At 36.7% G+C, this 21,368-nt stretch overlaps 1 protein-coding gene across 3 annotated transcripts in view; it reads right to left on the bottom strand.

Moving 5' to 3' along the window:
• LOC131063487 (cytochrome c-type biogenesis ccda-like chloroplastic protein 2) overlaps window positions 1-21,368 on the bottom strand; it is a 248,932-nt gene that overhangs the window by 112,912 nt on the left and 114,652 nt on the right. For all 3 annotated transcript variants that reach the window (XM_057997339.2, XM_057997332.2, XM_057997322.2), the window contains one exon: window positions 6,164-6,256. In XM_057997339.2, coding sequence (XP_057853322.1) covers window positions 6,164-6,256 — 93 coding nt within the window. The remainder of the gene's footprint in view (window positions 1-6,163; window positions 6,257-21,368) is intronic.

The raw sequence follows: 21,368 nt of genomic DNA, 5'->3' as shown, positions 1-21,368 counted from the left end.
CGAATTTCTTGCATTTTGCCTCTAATTGCCTAAGTTTTCCCTTTAAAGTGGAAAATGTTAAGTGAAATCATAAAAGAGAACTTTTTCGCATTTTGCCTCTCAAAGCCTAACTTTTCCCTTTAAGTGGCGCGATTTTAAATCAAAAAGTGAAATGAGGAAAAGGGGATTCAAATTGTTTTAAAAAGTGAACACCTTTCATTTTCCCTCTAGTTCGCCTCAACGAAGCCCAACGTCGCCTTGAAAAACATTTAATATTCGTCAAAAAATTACTCTAATTTTTCAAGGTGATTGATTCAAGTTATATTCACTTTTGTAGTTTGATGCCGCTGGAAAGAGCCAGGGGAAAACTCAAAGTTCAGATTGAAGATGCGATCGCGATTAAGCTAGAAAGTGAACGCAAAGCACAAGCATAGTGATCATCAATTCAACCAGACAAAGAATACAACCACAACATAGAAATATGAAAGCAATGTTGTTTTAAGATTAAAGGCTGGTGATTACACTCAGAATGCTATAGTAGTATACACACTCAGAAATCACACAGTAGAGGATTCCGAAAAATTAGTTTATTTATATAAACTGAATTTTTCTTTATTGTAAAAGGACTCCCCCTGGGGCCCGTTTAATGCATTTAAAACAAAGGGGCACAGGTCAGTTATTCCTCAGCTACTTGATTCATCAAGTTGATGTAAAATAGTGGCTAGTAGCTAAGGAAGGTGGTTGGGAGGGCAACTGAAAGTTACTAGGCATGGGCTAAAGCTGCTAGGCTTCTAGAAGGCAAATTGTAGCCATCAGATGGTTTCAATCTTGGCCATTGATCTAAATTGTAAAATCTATAAAAGGCAGTGCCTCTCTCATTGTAAAGGGTTAGACAGCTAGAAGTTAGATTTTAGTAGTTAGATTTTCTTAGGAGTTAGAGGTTAGAATAGTTATGCAATTAGCAGATTAGGAATAGAATAGGATTGCTGTAAGAAATTGTTGTAATGACAGTTCAAATCAATATATGAACATTGAAGTCTGGTGTTTGTTATTTTGGTTTTCTTTCGTTTCCATGGCTTCCCTTCAGCTAGTAAAGTAGAGTTTAACGGTTTTAATGGAGAAATGTGGGGGGTATTTGATGCATTTCAGGGTCATACCATTGGGGGCCTACTGATTGTAGGCCACCGTGTATGCATAGTCTAAACCTTACTATTGTGCTTAGTTCAACTATACGTGTTTGTCTTGGGCTGCACTAGAATTGGGTTCCTGAATGAATTCATGCAGTCTGAAAATGCTTCACTCCCTTGAAGCTTGCACTATCTTTGTGAAGTTGTGAGTATATCTCTGGCGAAGCAGGGGTTAGTTTATTTGAAATCTGTCTACCCGCAGCATCAACCATTACTACCATTGCACTTAGGATCCCTAAACCCTTCTCTTTTGTTTTTATTTTTCCCAATCTGAGAATCAACATCGTCAGATGCAGGCCATCTTGTTGTAAACATAAGCCCCCCTGTTTTACCAGCAAAACACATCAAACCACTAAGTTATCTTGCAGTCAAGACCTAACATTTGGAACCTTGAGGTTATCCCCTTTGATCATCCCGAACAGCATTAGGGATTTCCTTATTCAAGAGAGAATAGGATACTCAGCATTCTATTTTGTGTTAACCAGAAGAGTTGAAATCCGACTTTAGCCACGTCAACACATACAAAGGCACTATTTGTGAAGGATAGTTTCTAGCACCCTAACATGGTTATTCCCCATCCTTCATAGGGTTGAGGATCAGGTTAGAGGTAGGGATTGGGGCTTAAATATAATAGTTATCAAATGTATTATGAAAGCTAAATGTTCATTAGTTGCAATAATTGAATCTAAGCATAATAGTTATGTTGAAATGTGTTGGTCTTCCTAGTAAGAAGTATCATAAACCTTACTAGTTAAGGGTAACCCTAATGCTAAATTGATATAATTATAATTCTAGGACAAAAATTGGAAGGGGACATTACATAAGCACCCTTCAAATGCACTCTAGCACCTCATATTGTGCAAGCTAATATGTCAATCCCGCTTAGCAACTTGTGCATTGCAACCCAAGAATGCCCTCACCATACACCCTTGTGCATACAAACTCCTCAATGCTGCCCCTCTTGTGCACTAGACCTCTCAATAAGCGGTCATCCCTTTTGATTTGTGTAGGCTTACCCTTAGAAACCGCTCCAGCATCTTTTTGTGCAAAGGTAGGTCTCATATGCACCCAAGGCAAGAGGAGATTGAATGGAGGATTAGACCTTAAAGACCTAAGCATGGAAATTCAGACCTAGTGCACATGAAATCAGACCTAAAACTTAACTCAAACCTTGAGAAATGGAAGATCAGACCTATAGGCATGAGAATCAGACTTCAATCAGACCTAGAATCCTAAAACTCAGGTCTGATTTGCATTTGCAGAGCAGATCAAGGATGGAATTTGGAGTTATGTTTTGAAAGGAAGCGAGATCTTCATTTATATGTGTTATGGTGCATGTGTGAGCATAGCCGACTTGAAGATAGAGGCAAATCAAAATGATACCCATGGCTGACTTGTTATTGTGCAAGCAAGGTCTTAAAATCCACTCAGCCTTGAGCATAGCACCCCTTCAAACCCGCTATGCAAACCTATATATCAAATGCGCTCTCCTCTAAGCTTGACCTCCTTTAAAACCCACTCTAGCTGGATAATTTGTAGGTCAGCTTACTTTGAGGGAAAAGTACAACATTCCAAAGGGGCAAAAATAATACTCTAGGGGCCTAGGTCGGCTTAGTAAGGGAGTGTGAATTCAAAGTTGTGAGAAGGATATAAAATAGAGATCAAGACCTATACTTCAACCATCAATCAATCACTGCAAAATCTAAATAAGAATAAGCAGACTTGCAGATCAGATTAAGGAGCCGAGATAAAATATGAATTGCAGACCTGGGACAACATCATTTGTAGACCTTAAAATCCAATGTCCTTGGTGAAGTCACTAGGATTAGATTGAAAAAAAAAAGTTTGATTTTATAAACCTGAGTACTACTTCATTACTTTTAATTTACAATGTCTTCTTTTCAGGTTTTGAAGCAAGAATTGAAGGCTAGGAAAGATCATCATATTCAGGAGTATGCAGGTGTGACTTGGAGAGAGGACTTCACCTACATGTTGCAAGGGCAACATCAAGATTTGATCACCATTGCAAGAGAGGCTAGCATCAATATCATCAACATGATAGAGGGGGTTGCATTATCAAAGAGCCCTATAAGTTTTGATGCAAGGATAGAAGGGAAGAACACCTCAAAAGCATAAGGAAGGACAACCAGGACAAAGGTTGTACAACATAAATGGATTTGAATTTCCTCTAGAAATCCAAGATCCAAATGGATAATACTAGGACGATTCATCAATACAAGGAAAGATCAACAAGTATTGCTCTACAGTGAAAGCCTCTACATCAAGATAGACCGCATAGAAGAACATCAGTTACACAAGGCAAGCAATTCAAGTCTAAAGCAAGGATCAGGGTGAAATACAATGCAAGGAAAAAATTCCCAAGAAAGAAGATGAAATGTAATTGTGATCAATTCAGATAGTTTCAGAAGAGTTAATCAAAGATAATGGCTTGAACATTGAGATGATTCAATTTGGGAATATGACCCATCATCATCACATTAGGCAGTTGGATAATGTTGAGTATCAAGAGATATTCCTTAGTTTTTAAGGAATTCAGTATATGGTTTGGAAGATCCCAAATCTTGTAGCCCCTTTGAATTATGCAATAATTAAGCCCAAAAAGAGTTTTCAGTTAATGCTGGTTACACACTTCAGTGATTTGCTACTTCAGGTCTGTACATGTTTGGACTCGTTCCATTTTCAGATTATATGTAATACGAATAGTGAAGAGTTATTAGTGTAGTGTTTGATTAATGCACATTAGCTTTATCAGTATTTCTTATGCATTGTGACTTGCAAATGTTCTTGAAAAGCAAATTAATGAAATAATAAAATTACTCCAATCAGCAAAGTTATTTGTTACTTCATTGCAAGTTACCACTTATAAACTTAGCAAACAAAATAAAAAAAAAATCAGGCATGAATATCCATGGGACCATGATAATTTCCCCCGAAAGGGTTTCCACATAAATCGTGTGTTCGTCTTGTGTTCCTTATTGCTAGGTTGTGCATGTGTGTTATTGCTGTGGATGATTAAGTTTTAAAATATTACTGTTGTGGTTAATTAAGTTTTGAAAAAGTAAAAGATTGTTGTTATACTAATTCACAACAGAGTGCTCTTCATCCACCACCCAAGTTTGATATTGATCTAGCTTTGCAGCTAATCGGGAGTTTGAAGTTAGAATTGATAATATTCTTCAGTTCCCTACCCTTGATGAATTGGGTGTTCCAACCTACCCACAAGTCTCCATATCTTGATCAGCCAATAAGGTGGGCAGCTAGTTGGGAGGCCACTGAAGGTGATCCGCTAGAGAGGAATGATGTGAAGGAGCATGTGATGTAGATTGAGTAGGACTAGTCTAAGTAGAAGGATACAGATTAGGGCATTTTCAAACAGATGGAAGTTATAAGTCTATGGCAAATGAGACAGAGCAAGTTGGAGGATTCCAAAGGCTCAGTTACTCACTAGAGCATAGCTCTTAAATACTTCCATGGTGAGAATAGGATTGTCATAAAAAATGACTGAAAAGTTAAACACAGTGATGAGTCCCAAAGGTTGATTGAGTTCCTTTGCAGGATCATAAGTTGTTTGTTGATGCCAACATGAACATGAAACGAGCATAGTTATTTCCCTGGAAGGACAAATCAGAAAAAACAATGAAAATATTGATAATAATTACAGGTTAGATTGAAAGGAATGCAAGCAACACATCTAGAACAATTATGATGGATATGAATGAAACAATATTGTGGTTCAACAAATTTAGGTGGGTCAATTCCCCTCAATATGTGTACCTACTCTTTATGAACTTGTTTAGGCAATGGTGGACCAAATGATCATCTTGTGACAAATATAAAGTGTATAAAAAGAACATCAAGCACCAGAAGCCATTGCAGGCAAAAGAATTAGTGCAAGATCACAACAGGTCATCTCGAAGTGTGAAGAAACTAACACATGAGAAGACTAGAGCTTCCTTGAGTACTAAGAGGAAATGATGGAGTACTACTCTCAGAATCTTCAAGCTGTTGAGAGATAAAGAAGTGAAAACTGAGGCAAAAAACAAGAAACTTCAGAAGATGGTTGATACAAATGATTCTCAACAATCAATTATGTCTATAACAAGAATTCTAGATCTTGAGAAGTCATGAAAACAACCTCCATTGACTATTATCACTTCAACCATGTTAATAGCCCATCCAAATGCATATTGCAGCTCGGTATTTTTTTAAGTATCAGCAAGGGTGCCAATAACTCTAGCAGGAGAACAGATGTAGGAATTAGATCCATAAGATAAGTAACTATTTCGCTATATATTATGTCTGGCATTTTCGAGTTAATTTCATGTCTGATATACTTGATTAAGGCAATAAATGCTCCAACCCTGTATTTGTCTTTCTTTTTAACTTTATGACTATTCCAACCAACACCCTCTCTCGCCCAACTTCAGATATGTTATGATCAGATACAAGCTCAAGAAGCTCTCTTGTTACACTACATGATTATCAATATTGTCCTATCCTAGAGAATCTTTTCTGCATGCAATGTTTTTGGTATATAAATAAAGTACAAAGTTCTCTTTCCTATTCTTTGTATTATTTCTCATTGTATTTCTTTTTCTGTTTTGGTTGTGCATGCTCAGATACCATATACTACATCCCTTAGTCCTCCAAATAGCTTATAAACATCTTTCCTTCTAAGATCTTATTACATTCAATTATCCCAAGCTTACCCAAGATTCCTTTTTGTAAGAAGAAAACTATTTTATTGTATGGCATAAACAAGGATAAGTTTCTCTTTTTTTTGTGAGATTTAAAATTATATCTAATGCAAATTTTACTTTGTGGAAAAGTGCTGGCTACCTCTAAAGTAGTTTCTCCTAATTAATATCAATGTTTAAAATTTTAATGCACTCAATAAACAATTCTAAAGAAAAATTCCTGAACTGTTTAAACTTTAACGACTGCATAAAAGGAAAAAAGGAATGATTAGTTCATGCCTGCAAAGCACCAGCAAAGGAAGCTGCTATTAGAAGTGGAGCAACATATCCTGTCGTGTAAGTAAGAAGCAAGCAGCCTCCTATGACTGGATCCTGTTTTCATTCAAATATTAATCAGAACCAACAAATTGTTGATTGTAAGACATCAATGTAAATTTGCTGATTTTATGTGATCAGAATTAATGAAAAACACAAACATAAGAATCCATCTTAGATAAAACAAAATATGCGTAAAATATTTGAATTTTGATATATGATATGATACGAGCTTGCTCTACAGAAAATTAATATATATGTTTTTACCCAATATTCATCTTTATCCATAACCACTATATCTTTGCCTTTGTCTACTTTACTCAAGATAATATTAGGCTTATTATTGAGTTCTCTCAAGGCCAAACATTCTTGTGATATTACTTCTGGGAGGTTTGGCATGTCTTAGAGAAAATGTCTTTTGTTTACCTCATAATTTGTTAGATATTTTGTCAAGTGACTTCTATTGTTTCGCTTTTCCTAATGTGCTTCTTTTAGACATTGGATCTCATTTTTGACACCTCATTTTCTTTAGATGTACCTTTGAGTCTGCTTATCCTATTTTAATCAATGTAGGAAGGAAACTTCACGCAAACAAAAAACATCTTAACCAAAACTCATAACATAAAATTCCTCATAATTTGTTCATTTATATATTCATATAAGCTTCTATGTACATAATAAATCTATATCTATCCCCTGAATTAAAACAAAGTCAACATCTCCTATGAATGGGCAGGGTAGGATGTGACTTTTACTTAAGGATTCAAACTTAAACTTAGGAAAGGAAAATATGTTCTGTAAGAAAAATCAAGCAAAAGGAAAAAATACCATTTTCCTAATGTTTTTGTTGATTTTTAGAATTGCTCACAAACTAAATTAACTCATCATGCACTTCCAATAAAAACTAGTTCTCTTGTATTTTCTATCCAAACACCTTGCACAAATTTTCTGCTCTTCTTAAATAAAACCAGCCTGTGAACCATATCAGTTCAACTAGATGTAGAAAAATAATTAAATTTTCAAATCACAATACCTTTCATACCAAAGAATGTCAGTCATGCCTGTTGTGTGTATCACACCATGCCCTGTCTCAGCCAGGGATGCCTCCAGTCTGCCCATAAGAGAGAGAGGACCCCGTAGGATGAAGTCGAACTATTTTGCTGGCCTTCCAAACACCTTGTTGATGCCAAAGAATCCATGACCTTGCTTTGGCCGATAAAATCCCAAGTATTAGGCACGTACAGACCTAATTTCAAAATCGCTGAAGAAGCTCCCAAATTCATATTCATGGGTCGTGTGTTTTGTGCATCCTCCCGATGCCTATGAAAGGCTGATAATAATCCCAAAGATGCCCACGCTCTAGGCAATATACTTGATTCAAACCTTCTGAAAGTGCCGTAAGAATCTCGAGCCCCGAAAGCACTTAAAAAAACAAACAAAAATGACAAACTTCAGATATTTTGAGGTCGAAAAGGAGAGTTCATATGTTTCTAGGGTGTCAAATCATTTTGTTTTCCTCACCTCTATCCAGCCTGAAAATACTCCGGAAAATGATTTAGGCACTGAGCAAAGAAAGGTTCGGACTTTTTTTAAAATCATCTCCTGCCTCTATGTTTTCTAAAGCCGATAAAAGACTGAAAATAACCCTGCAAATGCTGGCGAAAAACAAAGGGGTCGAGTAATGGTTAAGTTCATATGTCTTTCTTAAAAAAAGACATCTTCAACCCCCACAAAACACACCAAAATTTTCAAAAAGGAAAATGGCCCATGCGATAGAAATAGTATGAGTTTGGGCATTTCTTTGGAGCCCAATAAACACCTAAAATTGAAATGAAAAAATATAAGTTCAGATGTGTTCAAAAGTCTTGATGTTGTCTAAAAATACCGAAAAGAGGGGCAATTATTTTGAAGGCAAAGGGGAAATCAATAATGTTCAACGTTTTTCTTTATATTGTGTTCTCCTTGTCGTTGTGCCCTTCATGCCGAGCTTCCCTTAAACATTTTAAAAAGCAAACACAAATAAAAACATATATCGGGCTTATGTGGGCTTGTTGCTTTTAAAAGGCAAAAGAAAATCGTATCTTGGCCCTTCTAATTTCGCCGAACTTCACATCAAAATAGGTTGGGGTTCAAGTTAAAGCACACAAAATCAAGTTATTATTTTAAAATAAAGAACGTTTGTTATTTCATCTTGGCCTCGCCAAAATGAAACCCAACGTTGCCTTGAATGCATTTAATATTTTCTATAATTATTTAAATATTCAAAGGTAATTGATTCAAACTGAACTTTCTTTTTGTAGATCAATCCCACCAATAGGGTGACATGAGGAGATCCAACACGCAGACAAAGTGGTGATATTGATGAGGCCGAAGGATGATGATCACAAAGCACTGCCAATGAAGAGCACACTGTTGAGCTAGGGGCAAGGAACAAGGATAAGGACCTTCACCCTCACCAATAGCAAGATTGAAGGCTAGTGAACAAAGCTCAGAATGATGCAGACATGCAGAAACAGAAGTGCATAGCTCGAAATTCTAGAAAATCATTTCATTTGTAAAAGAATTGCCTTATTGTAAAATAATCACCCGTGGGTCCCCATTAATGCATTTAAAACAAAAAGGGGGACATAGATCAGTTATTCCCCAGCTACCTGAGTTGCAAAATTGATGTCAAATAGTTACTGGTAGCTAAGGAAGTGGTTAAAAGTGGCAGTTGGGAAGTTATGGGAATTACTAGGCATGGGCTAAAGCTACCAAGCTTCTAGAAGGCAGATTGCAGCCATTGGATGGCTTCAATCTTGGCCACTAATCTAGAATGTAAAATCTATAAAAGGCCAATGCCTCTCTTTTGTAAAGGGTTAGACTTTTAGGAGTTAGAACAATTAGGCAATTTGCATATTAGAAGTAGAAGTAGAGTAGAAGTTGTTAAGCAGAAATTATTGTAATGGCGGTTGAAAACAAATAAATAAACATTGAAGTATGGTGTTTGTCATTTTGTTTCCTTCTGTTTGCATAGTTTCTCTTCATCTAATTAGTTAGAGTTCAGTGATTTTGATGGTGAAATGTTAGAGTATCTGATGCAAGAGAAAAAATCCCTTCCTGCCCTACAACTCAATAACTCAAAAATATACACATAAAACAAACTCTCTCCTTACACATTGACAATAGATTGCAACAATAAATCAAATTTTATTTCCAACGAATCTGGAGAACTCAAGTCACAACTCTTACACATTAAACCCTGTATTTATTTCCTAAATTCATCGCTCCCTCACTAATCTCCTTGGGTCGCAGCTCTCTATTACACAGCCCCACCTTTCTACACAGTCACACACATTTGGCTGATCAGAACTCAATTCTTCAAGCTGATAATCCCCTACTGATATCACACACTCAGCATTTGATTTGCATCGATTATTTATCTGCATCAACATGCCTTTCACATTCTTCATTTTCATCGCGTAGGCTTGCTATTAAAGCTGAATTGGTTGTACACTTGTCGATATCCATTGATTTGGAAGTTCAAAAAAGTCTTGTGTTTTCAATGGATGTGCATACCCTACTCCAAGAACCATACGGGCTGCAAAGCAGCTAGCAAAGATTGTGAAATTTGGCTTTACGCCTACAAATTCATTGCTTAAAAACCAACCCTTTTTGTGCATATCCTGCAATCATCACAACATTTCTTGGAGGCCTTCTGTCAAATAGGTCACGTGCTAGTTCATGCTTCCACATTTTGCATACATGTTACCAAATGCTTTGAAGGGTGCTCATAACCTACTTCAAGTTTCTTCAAGCTGCATGGGGTGACTAAGCTTATTGCCTTTGATTAAAAGTTTCTAAAGCTTTATCAAGAAAACCATTTTGTGCATCGCCTACAATCCACGCACTTTGTCAAATAGTTTGTGTACCCTGTTAGTTCTTCTACATTTTGCATACATATCAACTGGGCATTTGCAATTATAATATTTGACAAAATTCATGAACAAATTTGTATTTTTATCTTCCCCTTTCACCCTCCACGGTCATAGTCAAGCCTCTGCAAGCTGAATGAGAGATGTCAGACACAACCAAAACAAAACAAACCAAAATAAGACTCAGAAAACAAATTGTCAATTTTTTTCTATTGGTGCTAATTGCCAATTTGCTCGAGTGCTCCTGCACCAGTATCTAATTTGATTTCAGGTTCATACCATTGGGGGCTTGCTGGTTGTAGGTCACCGTGTATGGTTAGTTTGAACCTAAAGTGTGTTAAGTTCAACCGTGGGTGTTTGTCTTAGGCTGCACCAAAATTGGGTGCCTGAATGGATGTCCATAGTCTGAAAATCCTTTCATCCCTTGGAGCTTGCACAATCTCTATGGAGTTGTGAGTATATCTCTGGCTAAGCAAGGATTAGTTTGTTGGAAATCTATCTACCTAAAGCATCAATCATTACTACCATTGTCCTTAGGTTTTCTAAACCCTATCCCTTTTGTTATGTTTTTCCCAGCTTGAGATTCAAAGCATCAACGGATGCAAACTAGCTTACCACATTCGTAAGTCCCCTCGTGTTTACCAGCAAAACACATCAAACTGCTCAGTTATCCTAAGTCGTCAAGACCTGACACTTGGAACCTTGAGGTTGTCCCCTTTGATCACCCAAAACAGCATTAGGGATTTCCTTATACAAGAGAGGATAGGATATTTAGCATTCTATTCTTTGTTGTTAAAGGATTAGCACATACTTTTCCCACATCAACAATGCCCTCCATATAAGAGCATCCGAACTCATCACAAATGGGTCAACAATTTTAATATAGATTTCTTTGCTCAATACCAAGGCAACAACCCTATTTTGTTTCCCATAAGAAACCAAGAATTTGTTATCACAAAAAATTACAACGATATTTCAATTTTGGATGAGATAGATAATAAATGTCAAGTTTTATTAATTTGGGAATAAAAAATAGACTCTTGAAACACATAGTTAATAGTACTACATTGTCGATTCAAGTACAGGAACGGATTCTAGGTACAACAAATTCCTTTCCTTGGGTACGGGCATATGTACGATTATATATATATATATATATATATATCATATATTATTATTAGAATAATATATTAGTTGTTTATTATTAATGGTCATATCTTAGTGTAAATATTAGATGTTTCTAATTTTGCTTCAGTTGTTGATTGTTTCATAATGGAAACATTGTTCCTATAACTCTATAAATGATCGTTTGATCATTCATTTAATTCGTTCATTATTTTACGGTCCATCGTTGAACTACTCACGACTCGGCTCGACTCGCCAAGCCCCTGAGAAAAAAACTCTGCAAAAACTCGGAAAAACTCGACGAAAAACTCGGCAATGTAAAAACACACATAATTTTAATAAAAAATGCATTTTTTTTCAAAATTTAATGAGAAGATGCATCCAACGAGTCAATAAATGATAACACAAAAGAAACAAGCTGATTCTAGATATATTTAAATGCAAAGTGTCTACAAAATCGCATCCTCATGAGGAATGGTGATGGCTGGAAGCAAAATAGTAAATAGTTTTTGTAAAACCAAAAGTAAATACATCATTACAAATTACAATTACAACTTCCTCTTCCCAGCTCTAGCTAAAACTATTTACTATTCCTCTTCCTCTTCCCAGTGGAGATCTTCCCAGTTCTAAGGGTGAGAAAAAGAGGGGTAGAGAGATAGGTCTAGATCTTGATGGAGATCTACAAACGTGCAATATTTGAAATTTCATCATTCATATTGATAGTTTCAAACTTTCAACTCTAAAATGTATAATACCAAGATTTCTTCAATGCTAATTATGTTGTTATATGAAGCCTAATCAGACTCGGAGGTTAAATTTTCCCTACTTCCATCAGCGCAATTTCCCCCTATATTTTTCGACGGGGGTTTGGGGGCAGCGCCCCCAAGTTGGAGTCAAGGGGCATCGCCCCTTGCGCGCTCCCTGTCGCGATACAGGGCGGGGTCGAGGGGCAGCGCCTCGCGAGGCCAAAAATACTTTTATTATTTTATAAAGGCGTCGGGTGTTATAAAGTATAAGAAAGGAAAAAGACATATTGAAATGCCACTTATACTTAAATGTTATATTTCATGTGTATATTCTGATGAAGAAATGAAACTGACCAAGAAAAAAAAAAATTGATAATTTTTTGACATGTTTGGGCAGAGCTCAAAAAAACTCGCTGAGTACTCTGCGAGTGTGCCATCTAATTTTTACCAATTACTTGCATAATATGGTATTAGAGCAAAGGCAAAAAATTCGAAATTTTTTATAATTCTAAATTTTTTAGTGCAAATTTTTCGAAACAAATTTTTGAGGTGAAATCATCAAAAACCCGACTAGGGTTTTCAATTCATCTTTCTAGTGCATGTGTGTTCATGGATCGAATCTGTTTGTTTGCTTCAGCAAGACTACCATCTCAACCTCAACCTCAAAATCGCAATTGTTTCCAGCTCCAAGCCCACGCAATCTGTATCTTTTTTTTTGGCTTGCTTTGTTCACACACGATCTCTGTTCGTGGAGACTTATGTTTCTAGCGTCGTCTGTTTGTAGCGATCTTCGTTCAACTCTACACGATCATCTGCAAACTCCCACGTTGGTTCAACTCCTGCAAGACCTCTGTTCAATCGCGTTTGTATGCCTAATTTGCACAACACGATTTTTCTCTGCGAGTTTTTGTGTCTGGGAGCCGCGACGGGTTCGCAACAGGTCTTCTCCTGCACTTCACGCGAAGATTTCATGACCTTCAGCAACACCTTCAAGAGCTCTTTAATGTGTTTTTTGGACACTTTTTTATTTATTCTTGGCACAAGTTGTGGCTACAACCTCTATGCTCAAGATTTCTTCTGCGGTCCGATTTCTCTCTGAAAAGCTTCACGCCATCTAAAGTTTTGCATGCGACCTCCTTTCAAACAAGTTCTTTTTGTTTTTCTACCCATGTTTTTTCTACAGCTAGGGCATCTGAATTTTAGAAATAATTGTTTGAAATTTTCTAGGCCTTCACAAATATTTCTAGGTTTTTCAGGCAGATTTATGGGTTTTCATTAGATTTTTCTGGTTCCTCATAAATACTTACCTTGGGATCTGTGCAAGTAGATTTCTTTTACTTGCCTCGAAATTCATGCCAACTTTTTGCCTCAATTTCATACATTACACGTCACATTTACACGATTTCATGAGTTAATAATCTCTTGCCTCTATATTAGTGTCGTCATTCAATCGACCAACTTTGACCTTAGTTTTTGTGATGGCATCCTTGACGAATATTCTGCTTGAGGGGAGTCAAAAATTCAACGACAGAAACTACAATACCTGGAAGCAACGAATGCTCACAATTTTCGAGTATCGTGTCATTGATCAATCGGTTCTTGGAAAGGCCACCCGTCCTTCTGTAGCTGGTCTTGATCAGACCAAGTTTGATGAGGAAAATTGTGAAGTTGTCATGCCAATCAACCTATCAATGACTAACGATCAGCTTCCTCAAATGCCTATTGGCAAAACAGTTGTTGAGATATGGGAGCATCTGAAGACGCTGCATGAGACGTTTGATAAGAGAAGAGCGTTCTTTCTAAAGAATATGCTCCTCTATGGCCATGGATGAGCGAAAATCCCTTCCAGAGCATCTCAATCGGATCAAGGACATCCACGATCAATTAGAAGCCATCGGGTGGACTATATGAGCGTTTTGTCGACACACTCAACATCACTTCAACTGGTGTTGATCTCAAGTTCGTTGTGATCTTTGCACCAAACTTCTGCAGTAGGATTGGTGGAAGCAACAGTTCGGCAGCAGTACTAGCTCATCATCTACAAAACAACCTTTCACAGCAAAATCCTTTCATAAGGATAAAGGCAAATCTCAGTCTTCTTAGTAGAAGAACTCGTCATTAGAAGGCTCGAAGAAGAAGAATATTCAGTGCAACTACTGCTATAAGTATGGTCACATGAAGCTCAAGTGTCGTAAACGCTTGGCTGCATAGTCCAAGCAAAGTGGTTCACAACCAAAGGCAAACATAGCAGAGCACACTGAGCAGAATGAGTCTACCTTTTACGCCTTCATCGCTAAAAGACTTGCAAACCATGTTAAGTCTTTTGCCTAGTATATAGATTCAGGTGCCTCTTGCCAATTCACTCATCACCAAGATTGGTTCACTGAGTTTCAGCCTTACTCAGATTCTGTTATTTTTGGAGGAGGGGGATAGTACACTGTAGTCGGAAAGGGCAATGTGTAGATTTAGTTTGGAGAGGGGAAATTGATTTTCCACAACGTGTACTATGTTCCAGGAATGGAACACAACCTTCTCTTAGTCAATCAAATCCTGAGACATTTTCCTCGACTCGACATGACGTTCAGTTCACATCTATGCAGTATCATTGATCAGGAGACTCAGTCTACAATTGTCGTGGGTCTTGAGGATCATGGTCTATTCAAACTCATTGATCTAGTGATTCTCAAGAGATTGCCATGGCAGCCAAGCGCTCCTTTGTTAGTACACTCTGGCATTAGCGTTACGGAAGATCTTGTCATCAAACTACCAGAGATCTAGACTTAGAACCTTGGAGTTTGCGGAATATGTCAGACTGGGAAGCAGCATCGGACTCCGTTCTCAAACGGTGACTCTTGGAGGGCTTCTAAGGTACTACAACTAGTCCATGCTAACATCTATGGACCTATGGCTACTTCTATTACTAGGTCCAGGTATTTCTTACTTTTTGTTGATGATTTTAGTCGTGAAATGTGGGTGTATTTCCTTCATAAAAAATCAGAGGTGTTTGTTTTATTTCAAAAGTTCAAAGCCTTAGTAGAAAAAGAGTCTGGTCAACATATTGTTACTCTTACGTCTAATAATGGGGGAGAATTTTGTTCTTCTGCCTTCTCTCATTTTGGTGAACAACATGGCATAAAGCACCAACTCGCAACACCTTACACCCCTCATCAAAACGGTGATGTTGAGTGGAGAAACCACAAGATTACTGAAATGGCCTGGTCTATGCTTGAACACAAGAGTGTTCCAAAGAAGTTTTGGGCTGAAGCAGTTCACACTGTAGTCTATCTTTTGAATCAGTCTCCTACTGTGGCTATAAAGAAGAGGACTCCAGAAAAGGCCTGGTCAAGCCACAAGCCCAGAATCAGTCACTTGGAGGTTTTTGGCTCCACTGTCTTTGTCTAGATCTTTGGTACTAAACACACCAAGTTGGATGCCAAGAGCCAGAAACTAATGCTAACCAACTACAATGATAATCACAAAGCCTATCGACTGGTTGACATAGAGACAGATCGTCTCATCTTCAGTCGTGATGTGGTTTTTGATAAGGAACGAGGGCCATTTATGCTCTCTCAAATTGTGGATTCAGAGGATTAGCCTTTCAAGGCTCAAGGCTTGGGTGTCCATCTTCCGTTAGGTCCACTTGATGGGAGGGCTCCAATTGTTCCAGTTCCTGCACCTGCATTGGCTCCTGCAAAATCACCTAGACACACAGCTGCACCACCTGACTTTCCTCAAGATTCATCCAATCTTTTGTTTGATGAACCTAATCCTATTGCACCCCCTGCATCTAATGTTAGCACTTCTACTCTTTGGCCTAAATGGTGGGCTAAGAGAATTGGCAATCTTCATGATGATAAGCTCATCTAGGGTAGAACTGCTCAAAAAAAGAGTAAACATCCTGATTCTTTCACTTTTGCTCTCATGGCTAACATTCACACGGTCTGTATGAAGCTCAGACATACATTGAAGCGAAAGGGATACCTAAGTTGGAACAAGCTATGGCGACTGAGCACCACAACTTGCTGAAAAATAACACTTGGTATCTATCAGACCTTCCATCTAATGTTAGCACTTCTACTCTTCGGCCTAAATGGTGGGCTAAGAGAATTGGCAATCTTCATGATGATAAGCTCATCTAGGGTAGAACTACTCAAAAAAAGAGTAAACATCCTAATTCTTTCACTTTTGCTCTCATGGCTAACATTCACACGGTCTGTATGAACCTCAGACATACATTGAAGCGAAAGGGATACCTAAGTTGGAACAAGCTATGGCGACTAAGCACCACAACTTGCTGAAAAATAACACTTGGTATCTATCAGACCTTCCTCCAGGGAAGAAACCCATTGGATGCAAATGGGTCTATAAGGTCAAATACAAGGCAGATGGTACTTTGGATAAGTACAAGGCTCGTCTCGTTGCCAAAGGCTTCTCTCAGCGAGAAGGAATTGATTACAAGGAGACCTTTGCTCCAACAACAAAGATGAGCACCATCAGATTAGTCCTAGGCATGGCAGCTCAATGTGGCTGGAAGGTCCATCAGATGGACATCAAGAGTGCCTTCCTGAATGGTAAGTTATAGGAAGAAGTCTAAATGGTGCAGCCTCCTAGATTCAAGGTTGCCGGAAAAGAACACCAAGTGCTCAAACTGGTGAAAGCACTCTATGGCCTCAAACAGGCTCCTTGAGCATGGTACATGAAAATTGATAAGTACCTCACAGATCAGGGTTTCCAGAGGACCCTGACTCAAATCTGTATGTCAAGACTACTGACAGTGATATCATCCTTCTAGTTATATATGTTGATGATTTGATCATCATTGGCAGTTCAACATCTTTGATTCAAGGAATCAAGCAGAATTTATGCCAGTCTTTTGACATGACCAACCTTGGGCTTCTACACTACTGCCTAGGTGTCGAGGTTTGGTAGCAATCTCATGGCATCTTCATCTCTCAATCTAAATATGTTAGGGCTCTGTTAGATAAGTTTTGAATGCAGAACTAAAAACCTGCATCTACACCTATGGAGAAAGGCTTGAAGTTGTCGGCCAAATCTGGTTCTCAAGTTGAGAATGAATCCGATTTCAAGCAATTAGTGGGCAGTTTAATATATCTCACTACCACTAGACCTGATCTGACCTATACAGTGAGTTACATACCCCGCTTCATGATAGCTCCTACATCAGATCATTGGGCTACCGCAAGGCAGATCCTTCGCTATGTCAAGGGCACTTCAGACTTTGGTATCCTCTCTGGATGAACCAAAGATCCCAGACTCATTGATTTCACAGATTCGGATTGGGCAGGCTTTGTTGATGATGGAAAGTCCACATCTGGGTATGTCTTCAATTTGGGTACAGGTGCTGTCACTTGGACCAGTAAGAAGCAGCAGATCGTAGCTCTTTCCTTGATAGAAGCTGAATATCGAGGAACAATTAAAGTAGCTTGAGAGGCAATTTGGCTTCAAAGGATGCTTTCAGACATCCAGATTTCTCAAGCATGCCCTTCACCCCTCTTCTACGACAATCAAGGGGTGCTCAAACTCTCCAAAAATCCAGTCTTCCATGAGCGAAACAAGCATGTTGAGCTTCATTGTCACTTCATCCGTAAGCTGGTTGAAGATGGATCCATAGATTTGCAGTATGTTTCTACTCAGAAACCGGACTGCAGATATCCTCACCAAGTCTCTAAATCCGGATAAGTTTGTTAAGTTCGGGGGACAACTTAGTGTAGTAGACAAATTGACCATTAAGGGAGGGCATTAGAATAATATCTTAGTTGTTTATTATTAATGGTCAATATTGTATCTTAGTGTTAATTTTAGATGTTTCTAATTTTGCTTCAATTATCGATTGTTTCATAATGGAAACATCGTTCTTGTAACTCTATAAATGATCATTTGATCATTCATTTAATTCATTCATTATTTTACCAATTACTTGCATAATAATTATATACTAATATATATACTATTATCATGTATATTATTATATATTGTATCATCATCAAAGTTGCACAGATAAGGACACGGATACCGATACGACCATTTTTCGAGACCTCTCATTTGGATATGGCAGGATACAACATTCATAAAAAACACATACACATTTAATTTAAAATAAATTAAGTATATTAATAAAAAACTAAAATAAATAGATTATATATAACAATTATTATATTATTTAATTTCATCAAAGTTAAATATCCAATATAAAAATAAAAGCAATTATATAAATTAAAAAAGATGAATATAAAAAAATTATCTAAATAGAAAAATTTAAAAAGTAAATATAAATTTAACTTAGATTTTAATAGTTCAAATTTAAAGGGCACTTGGTCTACTGTGAAGTTGAAAGAGTCTTAATGAGCCCACTAGGGATCAAGTCTTGACAAGTGCAAGGCTCAAACATGTAAAAGGGATGAGACCGGGATCCTGCCTCAGGCAAATTTGGCGGAATGGATACCCCTCAGTCCTTGGCTCTTAGCCAAACAGGTTCTCGTGCTCACGTATCGAGTAGCAAAAGTATATTTGTATCAAAACAAAAAAAAAGGAAAACTAAAAAAAATTAAAATTTGAACCAAAGAAGCAAAACATCTGCAAAAAATCGTGATTATACCCGATTAATCAGGAGTCGGGGAGCTTGCTGATTTTTTCCCCCAAAAAGTCGGATTTAATCGGTCAACCTTGGGTCAACGATTTTTCCAAAAAAATTGCCAAAAAAACGTGAAAAAATGAGATTTAAACGCCAAAATAACGCGGAAGAAAATGCAAAAAAAACGACAAAACCCTAAACGGTGCGAAAACAATGGATATATAGAGCAGGAGTCGAGGGCAAACAAATTTAACTGGATCGATATGTGCCCGATGCCTCCATACCGGCTGCCTCGTTGTTTCGCGGTGTTCTTCCCCAGGTTGATCGATTTTGCCTCTATTTCGTCTGACTCATCAAAGTATTTGCAAAGGCTTGTCGTGTTCACTCGTGCCTTGATCGAGAGCCTTGGCAAAAAAAATTTGTTACTTTTTATTTTTCCTTTTATTTAACTATCTTTAGATATATATTTTTTAAAACACTATCAATTCATTTTTTAATTTTATTTTTTAAAAATATTTAAATTAAGTATTTTAAAATATTAAATTACTTCTTTAATTATAATATATTTAGCATTTGATATATGAACTTTAATTTCATGTATTTATTATTAATAATATTTAAATTAAAATCTTAAATATATTTATAAATATTGTATTCAATTGAATGTAATATTGTTATATTTTTATGGATTTATTATGTATTAAATTCATTAGTTTAAAATATTTAAATTAGAATTTTACTTATAATACATTTATTTATTAGTTAACATATAAAATTAAATATATTTATTATACATATTAATAATATTTATATTAGGTTTTTAATGTATTTATATTAAAATGTTTTTTAATTTGTCATAATGTATTCAAATTTTATATTTTTTTTATTAGATATATTTTAAAAAATTAAATTTATATAGGTGAATTTAATCACGAATTTTTTTCCTGATTTTTTTGTGTTGTCGAATTTTATCTGAATCTTATTTTCGTTGAATACGAATTCGAATTTGAACCTTGTGACAGGGAGTGTTGGCATTCATTTGGTTGCAAGTCGAGGGCACTGCTTATTTTTTCACCAAATATCGCAGAAACGTTATTCGGGTTTTTTATATTTTTCATCTGCTGCTACATGTTTCTAATCGCATTGATCTTGAACTATATTGTAATCGACATTTTGACATCTATCACCATCTATATATTATTTATGTTGTGGTATGTTTGTGCAATACAATCAACGATATGAAGATAAACAACGAAAAACTATTTTCTACAATTCATGGGTTGAAGTGTCTATTTTATTTGCCTACAATATCTCTATGCTATGGAAATGCCCTTGAATATTTAAAAAAAGTAGGTTTTGATTGTTTTTCTGCCATTTTTTACTTTTTTTGTAAATCCGGTTTTTTCCCAATTATTTTTAAAAATCTTATACTTTTGTTTTGTTGATTAATTCCCCAAACAATTAATGCTTCCTTGATTTAAACTATTTAAATTTAAAATTGAACTATATAATAAGTCTACTAAAATCAAACCCTATTTTACAAACTGTTTAACAGTTTTCATATTTAGTTTAAAATTGAACCATATAAAAATCAAACCATAAAAATAAAACCAAACTATAGTCGAACTATTTTAAAATTGAACTACTAAAATTTAAAATCAAAATCTTAAAATCACGCTTGTACATTGGAGCAAAGAGAAAAACACAATGGCTAGATGTATTTCATGTGTCTAGGCTTAAGAAAGCCATTCGTCAGAGTGTAGTACCTTCTGCAGATTTACCCCCTTTGGATGAGGAGGGGAAGCTCGTGTTAGTACCTGAGGCTATTCTGGACACCAGAGAGAGGAAACTTAGAAACAGGATAGTGAAGGAGTATTTGGTCGGATGGAGACACCTGCCGAAGGAAGATGCTACATGGGAGAATGAGCAGGTGATACAACAGGCTGGACTGAGATTGCTTGAGGACAAGCAATTTCAAGGGGGGCGGACTGTAATGTCCCCACTTTAGCAGTTGACCAAGTGTATGTGCGTTAGCCTAGCTCTACATAGTCTCGAGGGCTAACAAAGGGTTTAAGGGGATCCTGGAGTGTTTTGGCCTAGTCATTTCTAGTTTGGGCTAAAACAGAGTTGATTTACTTAGTTTCAGGCATACTTACTATTTTTAGTAAATCAGTAGGACACAACGGAAGCTAGCTTTGGTGATTGGATTCGATACTCCTCGGCGAGAGCTTTCCGACGAGCTATTACTCGCGCTATTCGGAGTCCAAATGCTAATATATTTTAATGCCTGAAGTGTTATTAAAGTAACATTTAATTTAATTATAAAATATTAAAGTGTTACTTTAATATTTATTTTATGGGAATGTGTGCAAATCAAAGGGGCACCCAAGGGAGACATAAGTGAATATTTTAATATGTTTTACATTGCACATCTTTTATCCCACATTGCTCAAGTGAGTTGGGTTGACCCTTGGAGAAAGAATAAAAGGAAGCTTTTGTGGCTTCATTTGGCATGTTGAATATGAGAAGAAATTGATGTGTGAGTTGCAGATCCGTTCTTGGCATTAGGGGACGTCTATTCTCTCTTGTGACATTCTAGATGTCATTCCTTTGGGATTTGGCCTTTGGAATCCATTGCTATCAGCTTTATTTAGCAGGCAGATTGGGTGCATCTCCAGCTACAAGTAGATTTGGTGTTTTTGCTCATACCTTCTTCATTTCTTGTCCAAATGCTTATGCCATTCTGAAGGGATGATTTTATGAAGATATTGGACTGATTGAAGACTAATTAA

The sequence above is a fragment of the Cryptomeria japonica genome, chromosome 5 (assembly GCF_030272615.1).
Source record: "Cryptomeria japonica chromosome 5, Sugi_1.0, whole genome shotgun sequence".
In the NCBI taxonomy this organism is placed as follows: Eukaryota; Viridiplantae; Streptophyta; class Pinopsida; order Cupressales; family Cupressaceae; genus Cryptomeria; species Cryptomeria japonica.
Note: the sequence above shows the minus strand (reverse complement) of the source record. Positions and strands in the feature narration are given on the sequence as shown.